We start from the raw sequence: 19862 nt of genomic DNA, 5'->3' as shown, positions 1-19862 counted from the left end.
TGATAGAAACTTTAAATTTTTTAGTATGCCGTGTGATTTTTGAACACTCATCACTCCACTTGTGTTTTAAATGGAAAAAGCGTGTGGGGCACCAACAACTTTTGAATTGTACATACGAAGAAAACTTTCAGTTCTCTGTTTTTTTCTGGTGTTACTTGCATGTTTTGGGGCAATTCACCATATAAATTAAACCTGGAGTTTTTGTAATAACTTCTTAACAAAAGTGAAAGTTGTACTGAAAATATCTTACAGCGGTGTTGATATATTGAGGGTTAGTCCAATATTGACTTGCTGACTTGCCCTCATGCAAAAACACAATTTTCCATACCCTCTTATTAAAAATTGTGTGTCTCTGTATGTACAGTTTTTTTTTTCTTTCTTTTCAAACTTGATTCACTGCCGGTTAGAGAAGATCAGTTTGGGCTTCCTGGAAGCCTGCTTGGCCTCTCAGTCACTCAGCAGGCCACATGGGAGATGTGCTGTCTGAACTGGCAACCTTTCAGACCTCCCTGAGGCCCGATCGCCCGTCAAACCTCAGCTCATGAAAAAGCCAACCAGATGAGGGCCGCCGGTGGAAACTTAACCACTTGTCTCCCAGCTCTCCTCCCCCCTTAGTCGTCAGTGTTCAGCAGGGGGAATTATATAGGGCAAAGGGTAGGCTAACATCTCCCTGGCAGTGAAACAGGAGCGAACGACTCCCTGGTTTTGCTGTGAGAACACTTGTCAGTCAGAATTTGCGGGAGAAATCTACCTGCCAAAATTGCAAATACCATCTAACCGGCTAGCTTTAGAAATATTTGCTGCTGCCACTTGGCAAGAGTCAGTCTAAAGACGCCGTTAACCCCTTGATGCCTTTATTTACATATAACAGATATATACAGGTAGTCCCTGGGTTACTACATACTGGATTTACGTGATTTCGACTTTACGACGCCGTTACGACACTCATTTTGTCTCCAGTTATTTTTTTTGTCATGAAAACAGTACCTTATTATACCGCACAGTATCTTATTTTATACTTTACTTTATTAATATGACGTGTTCTGTCCTCACTAAACGCTTGACAAACAGCATACACGGCAATTGTGGTTTTTGTGGCTTTTTCGCCTTCACTTTGACAATTTGTAAAGCTGTAACACACACACACACGTGCTGTTATGTTCAAACCGACACGCTTTTTAACAATAAAACACGTATCACAAAATGGTTGGTCTTCAAATGTCCATCTCGTCTTATCAATATGTAAATTTAGTAGATTAAATTAGCCTAATTTGCTTAACAAAAGTCCACTATCTTAAATGCTACGAATGCTAACGTATTTACAATAGCAAATCGTTCACACATAAATCCACAAACTGTAGCTCTAAACTTAATTATTAATGCATACATAAACATATTTTAGCTGAAACAACTTACAGCCTTATGTGGGCCAAACCAGAGCGCGTTTGTCCTTTATCCATGTCAGACGAGTCTGCGCCTCAGTCATACAAGGCCACAGTCCAGCCAGACCCAATGCTGCCACCAGAGGGCAGTGTATCCTCCATCATTAAACAAATTACAATATTTTTGGACTTTTTTTAATGTAGTTATTTTGAGATTTAGAGGTACTTAAAGGGTAGATTAATTCTGACGGAAATTCAGGTTACGTCACCAGCGTAGGAACGGAACTCGTTCGTAACCCGGGCACTACCTGAATATAGCTTTGGAGGAAAAAATAAGTACTTAAAAATAGCATTAATATTAAAAGAAAAACTAAATATAGAAAATTACATTGAAAAATACAGCTTAAAATGAGAAAATCCTAAAATAGAAACAAATAAAAACTTTAAACATAATTCATAGGGCAAGTGAAATTTAAAAAATAAAATAAAATAAAGAAAGAAAGAAAAAAGAACCTAACTTGATAGGAAATATCGTTGGTCGCAGGCATGAGATTCAGATTTAGAGATTTATTTGTCATTGACACCAGCTCTCACAAGATGACAACAGATGATAATGAAATTCTGTTAAATGAGTGAGCATCGGGCCGCTACAGGCGTTCCGCGCCGCCAACTTCTCTCTCTTCTTCAGAAATTACAGAGCAAGTTACAAGTAGACACCCATATATCATACAACATAGCAAGGATATGACACAACGCACAGGTCACGTGCAGGGATTTTTTGTACTAAAAAAATAGGAGAACTACCAGTCATGGCTGGAGAAAGAGGGCGGGGGATCAGTGATTGTAAGAAAAAGGTGGTGGCGGACTGCAGGGGGGGAGGTTGTGTGTGAGTGTGTGTATGCACAACTGTATCAGTATTTGTACGTGTCTGTAGACAAAATAAGAGTCGCTTGGCCCTGCGACCGGCCTTGGGAAGAGATCAAGGGCAAGAGATAGGGCTTTCTCTCTCCAGGAGAAGGGAGGGGTGGGGTAAGGGTGTTCGGGAAAGGCAAATGAAAATTATAATCGAATTAAGCCGGGTAAGTAATTTAATATGTCCAAATTCGGTTGGTCTTCAGTCAAATTCGCGCTCCTCATGGTGTAGGTCAGACCTCAGGTACCTTAAGTCATTGCCAATAGTCGCTGTCTGCCTCAACAGTTCAGTCACCTGCCCCGACAGTTACCTCACCTGGCCCAAGGTAGCATCCACTTTTCTCCATCCTCCATCCGTGAGTCCACAGGGCCAGTTCTCGATCCGAGCTTCGACGCGGTCTTCCAATGCCTTGAATCACACCATTTCATCCGTGGTCAATTTGTTGATTTCCTTGAAAGCTGTCATCTTGGAAACTTTCGGGTACAGCAGGGCACCTCCTAAGTCAAGCAGAAGGAACCCCACGACCGTCACGCCAAACAGCCAAATATCCTCCATATCTTCCACAGATAGGACAGTAAGACACGCTGGTTACCTGTGATCCCATGAATATCTCACATATCCAGCGGCGAAGGTCCCATCTGGGCAAGACGGCTCTCCTGGCGCACCGTGTCTTGTTAAAAAAATCTTGTCAATTGTGTTGAGAGACCAATTTTAGTATGAGAGACCAGCATTATTGATCCACAGAGGAAATACAAAAAGCAGACTGACAAAGCTGAAGAAAGAGTTCTCTAATTGTGAAAGGTTTCTGGGTTCCCCCAAAGGTATGATGCTCTCAGTGCAGTCACTTTATTATGCAAAATGGACTCCTCTGCTGACTCAGCCGGTGGCCTTTTTCCCATTAAAAAGCTGTCCAGAGATGTTTATTTTTCAGTCATCTTCGCTAAAGTGTGGGCTTATTATTTCCTGCAACAAATCTAATGCTAATAGCTAATCCTGGCGAAATGACCGAATGTACCCCTTCCGCCATTGCTGAGGTGTGCTGCCCGCAGCACACAGCCAATAGCAATTAATGTTACTGTTTATATTGACTGACGCTGGGCTTGTATAGGTGTGCAAACACACCAGTAATGGAGGGCAACCACTAGAGGGTGACGTAGACAAATCTCTATTCGGATTAGTCTATAGAGTGGACAGAAATATTGATACGTCAAGAGGCACAGGCCAGATTGCGGTCGTTAACAAATCAGTTATTATTTCTATGCGTCCGTTAGCAAATGCGCCATGGACCGGTACCGGTCCCAGCCCCGTGGTTGGCCATAACATTAACATTAACATAACTTCATGATTATTATCTATATCTTATTACTTATCATTATCTGTATGTAATTAATTTTTGTATGAATTCAGAAAATTATACATTGATAAAACATTAATAAAACTAAATCAATACAAGTAGTCCCCTGGTCACGACGTACCCGACTTAAGTGATTTCGACTTTACAATGCCAGAGTCTCATCCGCCATTTTGTCTCCAGTCGTTTATGTTGTTTTTTTTCTTTTTAAATAATGTTGACTTTTGCTTTACGATGCTTGTTTTTATTTTGGCGCAGCAAGCATAGAGCCGGTAATGTTTCCACACTCGAGTAAGAGTGCATGTACACACGAAGAAGAACATATTTGCACACATGAAGAAGTGCACACGCGCACACACGAGGAGGAGCGTATTTGCTGCCACGAAGAAGTCGCGCAGCCAAGTGAGAGAGAGGGGAGTACACATTTGTTGCTCGTGAAGCGTCCACAGAGACAACACCTGTATATAACACCTCTTGTACTGTTTATCGTGCGTTTTCAATTGGAGTCAAACACTTGGGCTGAGTTTATGTGATGATTTTTGATGATGCTAACTGATACACGCTAATCATTTGTGTGGATTGTTATTGCTGTATTAGCAGCTAATTATAAACACACATTTGAATTGCTGTTATTGAAGAATACACTGATTTAATTTCATTTTTATTTTAGTTTCATTCTGCAAGTGTTGATATCATGAGTCAGAAAAACCACACGGACATCTGACATTGTCATTTCGGAGCAGTACAATGACGTGTAATACATGTTTTTGGATAGTTATTTTGAGATTTGGGAGGTATTTAGGAGTACTTAAGGGGTTAATTACGATTTACACGGAAATTTGGGTTACGTCGCCAGCATAGGAACAAAACTCGTTCATAAACCAGGGACTACCTGCACAACTAAAATAGAAACTCAAATACACTCTAGCTTTGGCTCCCAATAAAAGTGAATTTATTTAGTTATTTATTTGTGATTAATGTTTTTTACTCATTGCCTGCCATTGATAATGATTGAAGAAGTGAACATTATTTGCGAGTCAAAATGGATTGGACTTCTAGGACCTTCAATGGCAGCCAATGAGTTCAAGGAGGGATTCATCAAAAGTTGTGTGATTGTGTAAGTCCTCCATACTGAGCAAACTTTTTCATTCTGATTCTACTTGGCCGTGGTGCTCCTGACTGTACATCCTCTCAGCACTTCTTATTTCACCCCCACCTCCTCTCTCCTTGCACACACTGCCTCATTCATACCAACCAAATTATGCACTAGCACGTTTCAGCAAGGTTCCCTGTGCAGGAATCAGCCGCGGCACGTAGAAATGGACATTGTGCCAACTAGCTGACTGCAAATACAAAATTTTGATGAAATGCTGGCAGGGGTGATCCCAACCCTGAATATAAATGAAGTGGCAGTCCTTTCCTCTGTCCTCTGTTTCCACAGAGTTGGAGAAATGTTAAGTTTGGAAAGTTTCACTGTTTTTGTCTGTTATTTTCAGATGAGGGATGTCCAGTTTAACCATCTCACACGCTTCATTGGAGCCTGCATCGACCCTCCAAACACGTGTATTATAACGGAATACTGCCCCAGAGGAAGTCTGCAGGTACAAAGTACTGTTTAAAACGGTCTTATCTGAACCATCTTATTATGTTCTTGGACTTGTGCAAAAAAAAAGAAAATCAAAAGTCTTACCAAGAATGTGTCTAGTTTCTAGTAAAAAAAAAAAAAAAAAAATTCTTCGCATTTAAAAGAAGATTAAATCCCTTAGGAAGTATAATTTCGGTAAGATATAAACTCAGGCTTATTTTGAGAGAATTAAAACTTCCATTAGCAGATTTTTCTTTCAGCATACTGCAAAAACACACCTCCTTAAAACTAGGTAAATTCCCTTGGTTTCAGTGTAAATCTACTAGAAACAAGTGGAATTGTCTGCCAGTGCTTCAAGTAAATTTTACTCACTTAGATTCCTTAAAATAAGAAAAGTAGCTAGCTGAAAAAAGCTTAACAGACTTATTTTAAGCAATAAATTCGTATTTAATCTTTAAATCAAAGCTTGTTTGTCCGACATGTTCTTAATTCAAGAACAGATATTGTATAAAACATTGTTAGAAAATATTTTTTTCTTGATTTAGGTGAAAAAGGTTTAGATGTATGGGCTTAATAGTAATATTAACTTAAAGTAAGTGGAATCATCTGACACATTCATTTGTAAACTAGCCTTTAAATATTAAAAAAAGATGGAGAAAATTATTTGACTAGATTTAAGAAGAATAATCTAAGAGACAGCTCCTACAGACAATGCGCCACAGCTTCCCTAAGGGGGCCGAGCCAGGCAAAGCGTCGCGGAAGCTTTCACTGCAATAAACTCAAACACACACTGTGTTATAACACCGGATTTTGGTGGAAACAAAACGAAGGTTTTAGTAGATACAAGTAAGCAGGAGTGTCTCAAGAGTGATTTGGTCGAGGATTCAAGGTAATTGTTATAAAATAGCACCATGCATGCGCTTTGAAACGTTGTGAAAACATTGAAATGAATGGGAAAAAAAATGCGTAACTTTAGCTTTGAATGAATGACATCTGCCTGTTTTTTTGCTATTAACCAAAAATCTAGAATGTTATACTTTCATATCTATAGGTATTCCAGGATTTACGCATTTATTCACAAGAATTTTCAACTTAAAAAGCTCTTTGTTTTGTGATGGCTGCCATGTTGGATTTTGTATACATATGACGGAAATACGGTTCCGCTCTGACACCGCCAATTTGGCCAACTTTCAAAATTGGTTGATATGCGTGTGTGATACATCATTGGAAAGCTTAAAATCTCAATTTTCTGGGCGAAGAAAAGTTTTGAACAAGAGGGCATTTAAAAAAAAAAAATTTGGAGGTGAGAGCATGAAAGAGCAGAATTAAAGACGCTATGACTTTCACAAGTTATTATCGCGTACGTACCTTGTTGCGATCCAAAAACTCCACGTAGCATGTATCACTGAGTGTCAAGACACTACTGTGAATGGCCAGAGCTGAATTTTTTTGAGATTTTATGGGTGAAAAATGGTAATATAACAAGGGTCGCTATGCAGAAATCGCAGACATCAAGGAGTGGTCGAGATTATCTTTTTCATAAATTTACCATTTTAAATCGGTTTTTTTTAAATCAATTTTTCTTTGTTCGGATCAATTACTTATCATTTTACTGTCAAACGATTAAAAATTTTAATCGAGTTAATCACAGCTTAAAAATTAATTAATCGTAATTAATCGCAATTAATCGCAATTCAAACCATCTCTAAAATATGCTATATTTTTCTGTAAGTTATTGTTGGAATGGAAAGATGAGACAAGACGGATATATACTGTACATTCAACATTCTGTACATAAGTATTGTATTTGTTTATTATAACAATAAATCCAGAAGACGGCATTAACATTAACATTCTTTCTGTGAAAGGGATCCACGGATAGAAAGACTTGTAATTCTTAAAAGATAAATGTGAGTATAAGTTATAGTGATTTTGATAGTTTGTATATTGTGACTAAATAGTGCCATCTAGTGTATTTGTTGAGCTAAACTTAATGTCTGAATAGAGTATTATTTTACATAGCTATTTTGATTGGAATGCCAGATCTCTTTGCATTGAGTACTTTTCTTTTTGTGAACATTATTTTATTTTTGAGAGATCGGAATATTATTTTTGTTGTGCTGTCACTAAATGATACTGCAGCGACTTAAATGGTCTTAACTGCCCAAATGCATGATGGGAATTTGAGCAACCATGAGTCACAGTGGTTACCGCAAATGGTATATCTTCTCTGCGTTGAGTACAATACATGGTGTTAAGAAAAAGATCATCTCCAGTTATCCTTCCCCATGTCCCTTGCCAAAATAGTTATAGCAGTTGTGAATTCTTAATAGAAATGGATGTAAAACAGTCTCGGTTCTTGGTTAAAAGCAAAAAAAAAAAAAAAACGTACGGTAGTGAGGTGAGGCTAGTCAGTAAGGAAATTAGCGGCCGCCATATGTAAATGAAAAGCTTTTTCCGTTGAAAATTCTTGTGAATAAATGCTTAAATCCCTGAATTCTTTATAGATATGGACATAAAACAGTCTCGATTCTTGGTTAAAGCAAAAAAAAAAAAAAAAAAAAAAACGTGCAGGTAGGGTTTATTTTACGTAAATATTGCGGACTGTGAGGCTCGTCAGTAAGGAAATTAGCGGCCGCCATATGTAAACAAAGAGCTTTTTCCGTTGAAAAATCTTGTGAATAAATACTTCAATCCCTGAATTCATATATAGATATGGACGTGAAAGAGTCTCGAGTCTTGATTAAAAGCAAAAAAAAAGGTAGCATTTATTTTACTTAAATTTTGCGAAGTATAATGCCAATGCTGTAGCGGCTATTTTGCATTTGCATGCATGGTATAAAAAATCTAATAAATACCTTGAATCCTCGAAAAAGTCACTTTTTAGACAATCCTTCCTGCTTGTATGCAATACAGCTTTCGTACTTTTTCAACCTAACTCCAGCGTTAGATCGCTGCATGTGACCGACTGCTAATAAATGAAGTGTTGGACAGCTCCCATCAGGAAGGCGTGACGCAGTGAATGGTGAATGTGTCATGTCAATACATTATGAAGTCTATGCAACAGGAATTGATTATTAATGAACCAAAATCAACAGGAAAATCAACAGCAAATGATGTGAAATGCCCTAAAATTATACTAATTGGTTGCCATTAACCGTTATAGACGTCCAATACGTTTGAAGTGGGAGTTTGGCAGCGAATGATCGTTCATACGCTGCCACCCTCCCACTTCAAACGGATTGGACGTCTACTCGTGATAAAGCCAATCACAGCAGAAGGATGAAAATAGCTTGTTTTTCTGTTTATTAGTTGTTTTGATAATAATCGATAATAATCTTGAGGAAATGCTGTCCATGATGTTTGAAGCCATTTTATTCCTGGCCTGTCTCCTGTCTCCCAGCAGCTTATTAAAACGGACGATATAGGGAATGATGAAAAATCCTGTTCAATTACTGTTAAACGGGATTTCTCTGTTGATCGCGGCAATTATTAGATGCGAGTGGCCAAAAATAAACTCTGAATCGTCTATAGTTCAAGCATAGCTCAGCCAATGGATGTTGTCCTCATCTTTTTTTAGAAGTTTGATAATGATGAGCTTTTGTTTGTACCTTGCAGGACATTCTGGAGAATGAAAGCATCAACCTAGACTGGATGTTCCGCTACTCATTGATCAATGACATAGTGAAGGTATATAGGTGGGAGGGGTGAAGTCGCAAAGGCATTTTCAACTGCAAAAAACTGTTATGTGAGCCACGAAGAAAGACAGAAACGACCTACCTTGTTGCCATGGTTTCACATGGATGCATTCTAAGAGACTACTGACAATCTGAATTGGCACGACACAGCATTCAGTGAATACTGCTATTACACGGCGTGTAGTGAGGGAGAAAACATCATTGTAAACGGTGTACTTTTCCCTCCAGCATCATCAAATCTAATCACGGATTTATTTAAAATGATTACTTCAAACCTCAAGAACACTGATGCTCTTTGTCACTAGATCCGACTCTTTGAAAGGTTCAATATTGAACTGCATGCATAATTAAGCGCTTCAGATGAATTGCTCCATACAGATAGCAGAGCCCAGTCACCTTTAAGGCTTGTTTCTACAAACTGACTCAAACTGTTTCTACAAAATATTAGAGGTCGACCGATATGGGATTTTCAACTGCCAATGCCGATATAGGCTGTATCGGGACCATGCAAAAAGTGCTTCGAAAATGAATTTCGTTCCACTCAAGTGGATCTACATGAGCTCTGCTTTATAATATACATACATTGCTAATTAGTACCAAAAAAAGAGTTTTACTCACGGTTTCCAGTCATTTTTTAGTAATTAGCGGTTTTTTGTGTCTGTCTTTTTTTCCCCATGGCGCAGCTGTCAGTGAAGGGTGTTTCAGTTCTGAAAAACACGCACACACACATAAACCATGTGTGAACTGTTTCATCCATATCATATTTACATAATCGTCCAGTTAAAATTATCTAGGCTTGTCTATTTTGGATTTTTTTCCTGAATAAAATGATCAAAAATGTTTTTGGAACCATAGTGAAACAAACTAAATACAGTACTATTTTGTTTGTCAATGCCTATTTTTTTTGTATATGTTGTACTAACCAGTTATTTAATGGATATGCTAGGCAAGTCTCAAACTAAACATTTTGCTCAATGTAAAACAATCTAACATAATATTGTTGACTTCTTAAAATGACATCACAGTTAAAGCCCACTAATATGTGATCTTTTTTTATTTTTTTATTTAATTAATTAATTTTTTAAAAAACCTGTCCTGTTCAGCTGTTTGACACGGAGCATGGGAGTCTAAGTGTCCTGTTGATCTGAACAGTTTTATTATTTCACATTGAGAGTATGAATTACTCCAATTGTGATCATTCAACATATCTCGTTTATTATGACAAAGCAGCGAACAGGAAAGGGTTATGGGGGAACAAAAGAAAAGAAAGAGAGAGAAGGAAGAAAAGAAACCCAAACAACAGCAAGAAATACATTTAACGCCTACACTATTAATATGTTGGTGTTATTATCAGCTACATGTATTTCTGGTTGACACCATGTTGGGGGGCCTGTTGACCAGGGAAAGAAGGGGAAGGGGTGGGGAAGTCTATCAGCTAAGTGATTGGGAGGGGTAGAGTGTACACAAATCAGCTCTGTGATCTAGAGCCCAGTAATCGTGTGAATCCCTAGTGAGTGTAAGCCCGTTGGCAACCGACCCAAAAGAAAGAAAGCCCGCAAACAGTTTGCTGAAGACATGTCAACAAAGCCCATGGATTACTGGAACCATGTCATATGGTCTGATGAGACGGACGGGCTTTCTTGTGTACCGTCTTCAGAAGAGGCTTCCTCCTGGGGTGACAGCCATTCACACCAATTTGGCGTATGGTCTGAGCACTAACAAGCTGACCCCCCACCTCTTCAATATCTGCAGCAATGCTGACAGCACTCCTGTAATGAGTCACATGACATTTTGGAGGTAAAATGACAAGCAGTACTCAATTTGGACATGGACATATGTTTTTTCAATGGGGTGTACTCACTTTTGTTGCCAGAGGTTTAGATATTAATGGCTATATTTTATAGTTATTTTGAGGGGAAAATAAATTAACTTTATTATATAATCTGCATACAAACTACTTTTCATCGTGTCCAAGTGTCACTTTGTCAGTGTTGTCCAATGAAAAGATATACTTAAATATCTGCAGAAATGCGAGGGGTGTACTCACTTTTGTGATACACTGTATTCTGTGGTGCATATTTGACATAATAAATGATTTTAGCCTCCTTTAACCATTTGGTATTTCACAAAGTCTTTTCCGCTGTGAATAGAGCAGAGACTTGTGAGTACACCTTCCCTCCCTGTTACAACCTTGACTTTACATAGTTGGTGAATTCATGTGTTGTGTTAGTGTTCTATTGATACACAAAACAGTGATCCTGGCTTGATCTGCCTATTAAAGGGCAAGTTAAACTGATCTTTTCCATATAAGCCCTGCCAAAAATTTAACCCCTGCCACCTAAAAAAAGATTATGAAAAAGAGTTTATGAAACTTGTACTTTTAGTTTTTATTGAAGAGGGTGAAATTGGGACATGTCATTAATAATTTGCATTTCTGTACCTTTGCCTCTAAATGAACTCACACAAGTAGCTGCCCACTAAAGATCGGTGTGTGCTGCATGTTAATCAAATATTCATTTATTTAATATAAAACAGAGCTGCATCAGAAGGTTCAAAGAGCGGCATGTGGCTCCAGAGCCGCGGGTTGCTGACCCCTGGTCTAGTGCTACCAAATCAACAAATGCAACACTTCTTTTAATGATTATACACACTCAGCAAGAAATTTACATTATTTTCAAATGATTAAATCCGTCGTGATCAGATGTAAACAAGTGAGAGTTAAGAGGATGCTCGCCATGCTAACAGAAATACTGCGCTAATGCTACGAGTTACATTTAGAACGTAAGGATCACTCAGTATACACCTTAAAAGGCTTTACCAACATTGCATATTCTCTCATCCAAGTTGAAAAAAAAATCTTACAATATTTAAAAAACAGGCAAGCCTGAAGCTTCCTTTCACAGCCTGCATTCAAGCTGCTTCGGGGTCCTTCTGGGGTCCTACTGTCAGTCACCAGTGGCCACAATTGTCCACACACATGCCTGATCTAAATCCTTTTTTATCAGCTTATTTTTTAATTTGTTAGTGGGCCGATGGCTGATCTTGGAAAAAAGTCCATATATCGGCCGGCCAATACTGTATACTGGTAGATCTCTAGAAAATATTGAACATGAGTGCCTCTCATCAGCCCCCTCCCAGAGGAATTAACAGTAGCTTTTACAGAACTTATCCCTGAGACTGATGTCTTTGAAACGTGGCGTCTATTCAAACCCTCGATGTACGTACAGTAGATCCACTTGTGAAAGCTTATTGTTTCCATATGTCCAGAGTTACTGTAATTGTCCTTATGAGAGAAAGGGGAAAAAAAGAGTTCTTTGATGCATGAATGAATGCTCCTCTTCTCTCTAGGGCATGAACTATCTCCACAACAGCTATTTTGGCTGTCATGGAAATCTGAAGTCATCTAATTGTGTGGTGGACAGCCGATTTGTGTTGAAAATCACAGACTATGGATTGGCCAGCTTTCGCTCATCCTGTGAAAACGATGACTCTCACGCTCTCTACGCAAGTAAGTTTCATTTGTGAAGATCAGACGTTATCACAATATTCTCGCCTCATTTTTGATGGTACTTCACTTTTTAGAGAAAATGTGGACAGCTCCTGAGCTGCTTATATACGACCAACATCCGCCTCAGGGGACACAGAAGGGTGACGTGTACAGTTTTGGCATCATCCTGCAGGAAATAGCCTTAAGAAATGGACCTTTCTATGTGGAAGGCATGGACCTCAGCCCCAAAGGTAACTAATACACTGCAAAACACGCCTCCTTAGAACTAGTTAAATTTCCTTTTTTTTCAGTATAAATCTACTACAAATAAGTGAAATTATCTGCCAGTGCTTCAAGTAAATTTTACTCACTTAGATTTCTCGAAATAAGAAAAATAGCTATTTTAGCATAACATTAACAGATTAATTTTAATAAATTAGTATATTTAATTTTTTAAAAATAGGTTTTCTGTCGGAAATGTTCTTAATTCGAGAATAGGTATTGTTTAAAACATCCTTTGTTAAGCAAATTTTTCTTAGACTTAATAAGAACCAATAGTCATATTTACTTAAAGTGGATTAATCTGACGCATTAATCTGTTAACTAGTCTTTAACACTCAAAACAAGATTGAGAAAATGACATGAGTAGATTTAAGAAAATAATTTGATTATGAATTGTGTGTCGTCATGTTCTGTTCATTTAAAAAAATAATAATAAAAAATAAAATAAAATAAAAAAAAAAACCTTTAAGAAGAGAAAGACGAATCTGGCTATCTTTGCCTTGGAATTTTTTCTCTTCACTCCAAAAAAACTGAGCGGTGAAAGCAACACGTCAGTTAACAATTCAGTTTGACACTAACAATAAACAAAAAAAAAAGATATTTTTAGACCTACTGCAAAGTGCTCAGACATTTTAAGAAGCGATTTGCAGAGCCCCAGGCCGGGCATTCCACAGCTGAGGGGCCCATGACCACAAAACCTCCACCACCTTTTTAGTTTTGAGGCATCAAGAACAGCTAATCGAGCCCTGTCTGCTGTCTTACACTGGAACTACTTTTCAAAAAATGGAGCTTGGGGCTGTGAATGTATTAAACTTGATTGGTAACATGATTTCAAAAAAGGACTAGTAATAAGTCTGGGCCAAAAACCGCGCCGATGGGATTTTATCCTCTGGTATGATTTAAAAGTAGAGCTGTTGCCATTTAACACAAACACAGAAAGAAAGAATCAAGAGTTTTGGGGGTCTTGGAATTAATGTTTCTTCTAAGCTGCACTCCTGTGCAATTGTGCACTGCTTGCACTGACTCAGTTTACAAGAAAATCTATGCAGCGCACCAAATAAAATTCAACAGAAACGTATTGTAACGTCACTAGGACTGCTGTCGTGGTCACAGTGATGTGTCAGCGCGACACTCCTGTTGTTGATTGTAGGATTGTATATTGTTGTGAGGTGCATGACCTGAGGAGTGCAGAGAAAAATAAAGAGGAAAAAGTGAGCAAGACTCCTGTGCTGATTTGATGAAGTCACATTCCACTGTTAATTTGCGCGAACCCTACTATATTAATTAATAGCTAAGTTTAGAACTGATATAATCTAGTTAATTAGACTAGGACTGCTGCTATTGATTATTTAAGTAGTCTATGTAGTTCGACTAGTCAAGTAATCGGATTAGGAATATTTAATGCATTGCAGAATAAATTTTAGTAGATGTAAAACAAAAGCTTGCTAAGATTGCCCTTTCAGAAGACTTTTAAATGCAAATAAATAAACAATATATGAATAAAATTCCCAAGTGTTTCTTCAAAGTATGCAGGATTGAACTTTCATTTGAAAAGGAAATTAAAATACCTGAGCTCAGCCTCAAACGCTATAAAAATAAATAAATGAGGATCTAAGTACGACAGGAGAACAATTGGCTAACTTGCATAGCAAATGTCCGCTAGCTAAAATGCTATAAAATGCAAATTTTTTTTTTTACAATGCTCTTAACAAATCGTTCAAACACATATTTCCACTAAAACAGGTAAATATACCTATTAACTAAATTACAAATGAATAAAAAAAACATTAACTTAAACAAAAACCTACCTTATGTTGGTCTTAACAGGGAGCAGCTGGATTCAGCCATGTTAAATGAGTTATGTCACATTCACTTTTGCGACTAGAGGGCAGTGTATCGACACAAATCCATAAAACTAAATGCTTTCAAAACAAACCTTTACAACGCCACTCTAATTAAACGAATACTCGAAGCAGTAAAATTTGATTCAAAGCTTTTTTCTCAAGTTAAACGATTAATCATTGCAGCATTACATTAGACAAATAATATTTTTTTTCTGTACCATTTTGCTTCTTTGGTTACGGATCATCTTAATAGAACCGTTTGGTTCTTTAAAGATGAATTGGCTGTCGGAGTATGTGCATTTTTTTTTTTTTTTTTTTTAAACCTGTCCTGTAAAGTTGCTTAGACACAGCGAATAGGAATCTTGAGTGTCATTATTGTCTGAACAGTTTTAATGTAGGAGTTTGATATACTACCATAGTGATTGTTCATTATGTTTTATTTATTAACTACTTATTAAGTCACCCATGCCACAACTGGACCTCATGAACAACGGGATTTTTGTCTTTTCCATTTTAAGTGGGCCAAATCAATTATATTACAAGTAAACTAATGAAAATGCTGCTGTAATTTCAATCTTTTAATAAGCCCTGTAACTTGCTATGATCCAAAGTTTTTAACAGGCGTGATACTGGTGTGTGGCCACAGGGTACACATCTGATGTTGCTCACAGTGGTCCTCAGTGTGATCAGGGAGCTTGTGTGTCTGCTCAGACACATGAAAAATTAGAGGGAACATTGCATGGCATTATTCTGAACACTGTAACACTAATACATACACCTGATATTATGATATAATGTATAACAATTCTGTTATGGTTGCATTCAACTCTAAAAGCCAACTGTTGCTTATAAGGTGATAACAGCAAAACCTCAATAGGAGAAAAAAAATCTTGAGAGCAATTCAAGAGCAAGTGTTTACCTAAACTACAATTTACATTCAAAATCCCCTGGGGGATTTTCGTCACAGCATGACGTTTGCTTGATTTTCATTCACAGTCACGCTCAGTGGTGATTATACAGGTGCCACTAATCCATGAACAGCCTCAAGCCTGTACCTTTCTCCAAGGTCTGGCAGAAAGGTTTAAAAAACAACAATAGACTACCTAAACACCATTCATAGCTATTTCCAAGCACTAATGAAACCAAAGTAAAAGCAGTGGCAATCACTGTTTGACTACAATGTGTCTAAAAACACTCAAAGTCTCCATTAGACTTAACTGCAGATGTCACACACACTAAAAATCTTTCCTCTCCTCTTTAGAGATTGTGCAGAAGGTCAGAAACGGCCAGAAGCCATACTTTCGGCCAACAACAGACATTAGATGTCACTCAGAGGAGCTGACCATCTTAATGGAGGGCTGCTGGGCCGAGGACCCTGCAGAGAGGCCAGATTTTGGCCATATCAAGATCTACATGGCCAAACTCAATAAGTAAGACACTGTTACTGTGCTAGTTGAGTGAAAACGAAGTGAAAAAATATGCAACATTTAGGAACAACATTACTATGTCTTGACATCTATTGTTTTATGGTTCGCAGAGTGCAATACATCACAATGGTGTGATGATATTCAATACTGTCTTGGTGTTTTTGGCAAGCTGTACTTAATAATTATCTATAAAAGTAACTTCAAAAGATTGGAGTTTTAGTACACTCATCTGTCCATAAAGCATATTACAGTGCTACCTCGACATACGACCCTTTCGACATCCGACGTAAATTCTGTCTCGTCATTTGTCTCAACATATGACGACATGCATAAAATACGACGATTTACGACAGCGTCGCAATTTTATTGTTTTCCTGAAAGACGGACGCACGGCAGATTTCCTTGTGAGAGAAATCAACATGGGTCCCAAGAAGGTTAGTGCAGGTGGTAAATAAAGGTGACGCTTACCATTGAAAGTGAGATAGAAATGATAGAAAAATATGAGCGTGGTGTGCGCATCAGGGAACTGTCTTGACAATACGGAGGGAATGTGTCTACAATGTCGACAGTCCTCCTCTACCTACAGGGGTCGTCTCATCAGATAATTGTTATTGTAAAATCAGCAAGTAAGTAGCCAGCTTCGTCAGGTTTTTAATCATTCATTTCAGAACTCGTGCAACACAACCCCGATAGCAGGTGACTGTGCACCAGATCCGGCGTGAGCTAACCAGATCCGCATAGCAATCACGCCAGCTGAACTCAGTGCACCAGATGCGACGGGGGATCATCAATCTGACAGTCCAAATGATGGGCTGTTACGCACTGGTCCAGGGCTAAAAACCTGATATTTAACGTTTGGCGTGTGACGTCACAACAGCGCGCACCCTAAACGCTGGCATCCGCTGCGACACGGCGGAGCGACTGCGTAAACCCTACGCCGTCATTGAGCATTCGAAGTTCTGCGTCAAGGGAATGCATTGCTCTGTAATTCACCGCCATGCCACTAGAGGGGAGTGGATTTGTCTTTGTACAATTTTGGGGGACTCTTGTCGAATTCCCTTAGTTTTCCTCCAGTCATTCACAGCAATGGCAACAAAGATGGAACGTGTGTATTTGCAGCTGCAGCTAATCAATATTGAACAAACAAATGTTGTTCTTCCAAATGCTGAAGCGTAGGCGACGCAGAAGACGTTTGCGAATGTTTAAAAATGGCGGTGTTGTTGTGCTGGACCGGAAATGTACTGAGCGGACCAATCACAGTCCTTCGACCTTCCCTTCTCGCGTGTTGACGTGACGTGTAGAGGTCTGCCTTAACGGCATAGGTCCGCCGTCACTGTTACGCGGAAGTATGAATCATGCTCTTTATGGATTATAGTTCTGCATTCAACACCATCATCCCGGACATTCTCATTCCAAAGCTGGTCATCCTGTGCCTCCACCTCCTCACATGCTCCTGGATCAAGGACTTCTTGTCCAACAGACCCCAGACTGTGAGACTTGGCCCCCACCATTCTTCCACCCACACACTGAGCACCGGCTCACAACAGGACTGCGTGCTGAGCCCCCTCGTGTACTGCCTCTACACCTATGACTGCAGTCTAATCCATAGGAGCAACTCCATCGTCAAGTTTGCTGATGATACCACTGTGATTGGACTAATCTCACAGGAAGATGACAGACCCTACAGAGAGGAAGTCCACAAACTCTCAGCCTGGTGCTCAGACAACAACCTTGCCCTGAACACCACTAAAACCAAAGAGGTGATCATGGACTTCAGGAGGAGTGGTACAGACCCGCCACCCCTGTACATCAACGGCAGGTGTGTGGAGAGGGTCCACACCTTCAGGTTCCTGGGAGTCCAGATCTCAGATGACCTCTCATGGACAGCAAACATAACAGCTATCATAAAGAAGGCTCAGCAGTGTCTGCACTTCCTGCGAGTCCTCAGGAAGAAAAAAGCTGGATAGGAAGCTGCTGCTGGCTTTCTACCACTCATCCATTGAGACCCTGATAACATACTGCATTTCCACATGGTACAGGAGCTGCACTTCCACCTGTTACGGGAGCTGCACTGCTGCAGACAGGTAGAGGTTTCAGAGGACAGTCAAGACGGCGCAGAGGATCATTGGCTGTCCTCTCCCCTCCCTGATAGACATCTACTCCTCTCGATGCCTCAGCAGAGCTCTAAACATCCTCAAGGACAGCTCACATCCTGGTTCCTGGCTGTTTGAACTACTCCCCTCTGGGAGACACTATAGGTGTTTAAAAGCAAGCAGCTCACATCCTCAAAAACAAACAGATTGAGGAATCGTTTCTTTGTTAAAGCCATCTCCACCCTGAACAGCCATATGTAGCACCAATGTCCAATATTCATTTACATGCAATATAACATGTGCAATACCTGCTGAGTGCAATACTTACTGAGTGCAGTATTCAATGCCTCATTGTCAACTTCTGCTACTTCTAGTCACACATATTTTATGTGCAATACTTATTTACGTGCAATATTAATCTGCAATATCCAATGCCTCACTGTCAACTTCTGCTACCTAACTTCTATTCACACATATTCTATGTGCAATAGTTATTTACGTGCAATATTAATGTGCAATATTCAATGCCTTCACTGTCAACTGCTGCTACTTCACTTCAATTATTTGCACCGCCTGAACATAGGACTACCTCATACATATTTTATATTCATTTAGATTTATACTTTCATTCTTGCAAACCACTTCGAGATTTATACCTATCCTGCACTGTAAAGGCAGATGCTCCACAATTTCATTGTACAACTGTATAATGACAATAAAGGGCTATTCTATTCTATTCTATTCTATTCTATTCTATTCTATTCTATTCTATTCTATTCTATTCTATTGCTTCTAATCAATTCATTCAATGATCTTGCGCCTTGTTGCAAGGCACAATACATACAGTAGTCCTCAATCAGCACTGGCTAGCTTGCACATGCACTTACTTTTTGAGGTTTTGTTGATCTGCTTCCCAACAGCAGCTGCTGTTCTAAGAGTGCTGACATTGAAATCTAAACATTTTTTCTGTTTTATTATGCTTGACAGACTTGGAGCCCAGTTACCTCAGCATATCTGTATAAATATATAATCCATTTTAATCAGCAGTGGTAAAACATGTTTTTCCGGGTTTCATCTTGAACTTCATCATGCTGATTGAATCGGCGCACCAAACATACACAATCAGTTTTTATTCTGCTTGTATCCTCTTCATGTTAATTTTGTCCAATTCCCAAATGAATTTGTGCCTCTGTTGCCTTTCATCTTGCAGTAATTGTGCAAAAAATTGTATTGCCTCTCGTCTCCTTGCTCTACAAGTCAAATGCAGGGTCCTTTGTGATGTATAGCTTTCCATTTGGCGTGGCCTGGAGTAGAAGGCTCTGCGATGATTGATAACCTTCAAACACTCAAGGATAATCCTGTCAGTGGCATGCACAGTCCCTCCACATTTTCACAAAGCCCTTCGTTACGCAAGCCAGCATGTTAGTGTGCTGTTTGCTTGTTATTTTCATTAAGTGAATGTATGTCGTTGACATGACGTGATGGATGTGCTGTTCTATTTGGCCTCCCCGTGAGTTTGAGCTGGAAAGGCACAGTAACAAGAAGGTTGTTCAGCACTAAATGGTTTGTTTAACCTGTACGGAGTTGAAACTTGCCCTGAAAAGATGACCTCTCACTGTGCAAGTCCAACTTTGTATACTACGTGCTCTGTAATACAAGTATGTTTAACCACTTTATAAACAAGAAAGCACTCAGGCAATCTTTACCAAAGTGCACACTTTACTCTACTAGATGCTGATTTTGTCTTATCTGCATCTAGATCTAGAGTTCTTTAATAATACATATTAAATACTGTGACTG

At 39.0% G+C, this 19862-nt stretch overlaps 1 protein-coding gene across 2 annotated transcripts in view; it reads left to right on the top strand.

Moving 5' to 3' along the window:
- npr2 (natriuretic peptide receptor 2) overlaps window positions 1-19862 on the top strand; it is a 160688-nt gene that overhangs the window by 120432 nt on the left and 20394 nt on the right. For both annotated transcript variants that reach the window (XR_009061042.1, XM_057818207.1), the window contains exons 11-15: window positions 5143-5247; window positions 8850-8921; window positions 12278-12437; window positions 12512-12667; window positions 15804-15972. Coding sequence is in view for 1 of the 2 variants with exons in the window: in XM_057818207.1 (XP_057674190.1) it covers window positions 5143-5247; window positions 8850-8921; window positions 12278-12437; window positions 12512-12667; window positions 15804-15972 (662 nt within the window). In the remaining variant the exon portion in view is untranslated. The remainder of the gene's footprint in view (window positions 1-5142; window positions 5248-8849; window positions 8922-12277; window positions 12438-12511; window positions 12668-15803; window positions 15973-19862) is intronic.

This window comes from Corythoichthys intestinalis, chromosome 17 (assembly GCF_030265065.1).
Source record: "Corythoichthys intestinalis isolate RoL2023-P3 chromosome 17, ASM3026506v1, whole genome shotgun sequence".
NCBI classification, from domain to species: Eukaryota; Metazoa; Chordata; class Actinopteri; order Syngnathiformes; family Syngnathidae; genus Corythoichthys; species Corythoichthys intestinalis.
This window is presented reverse-complemented; position numbering and strand designations above follow the sequence as displayed.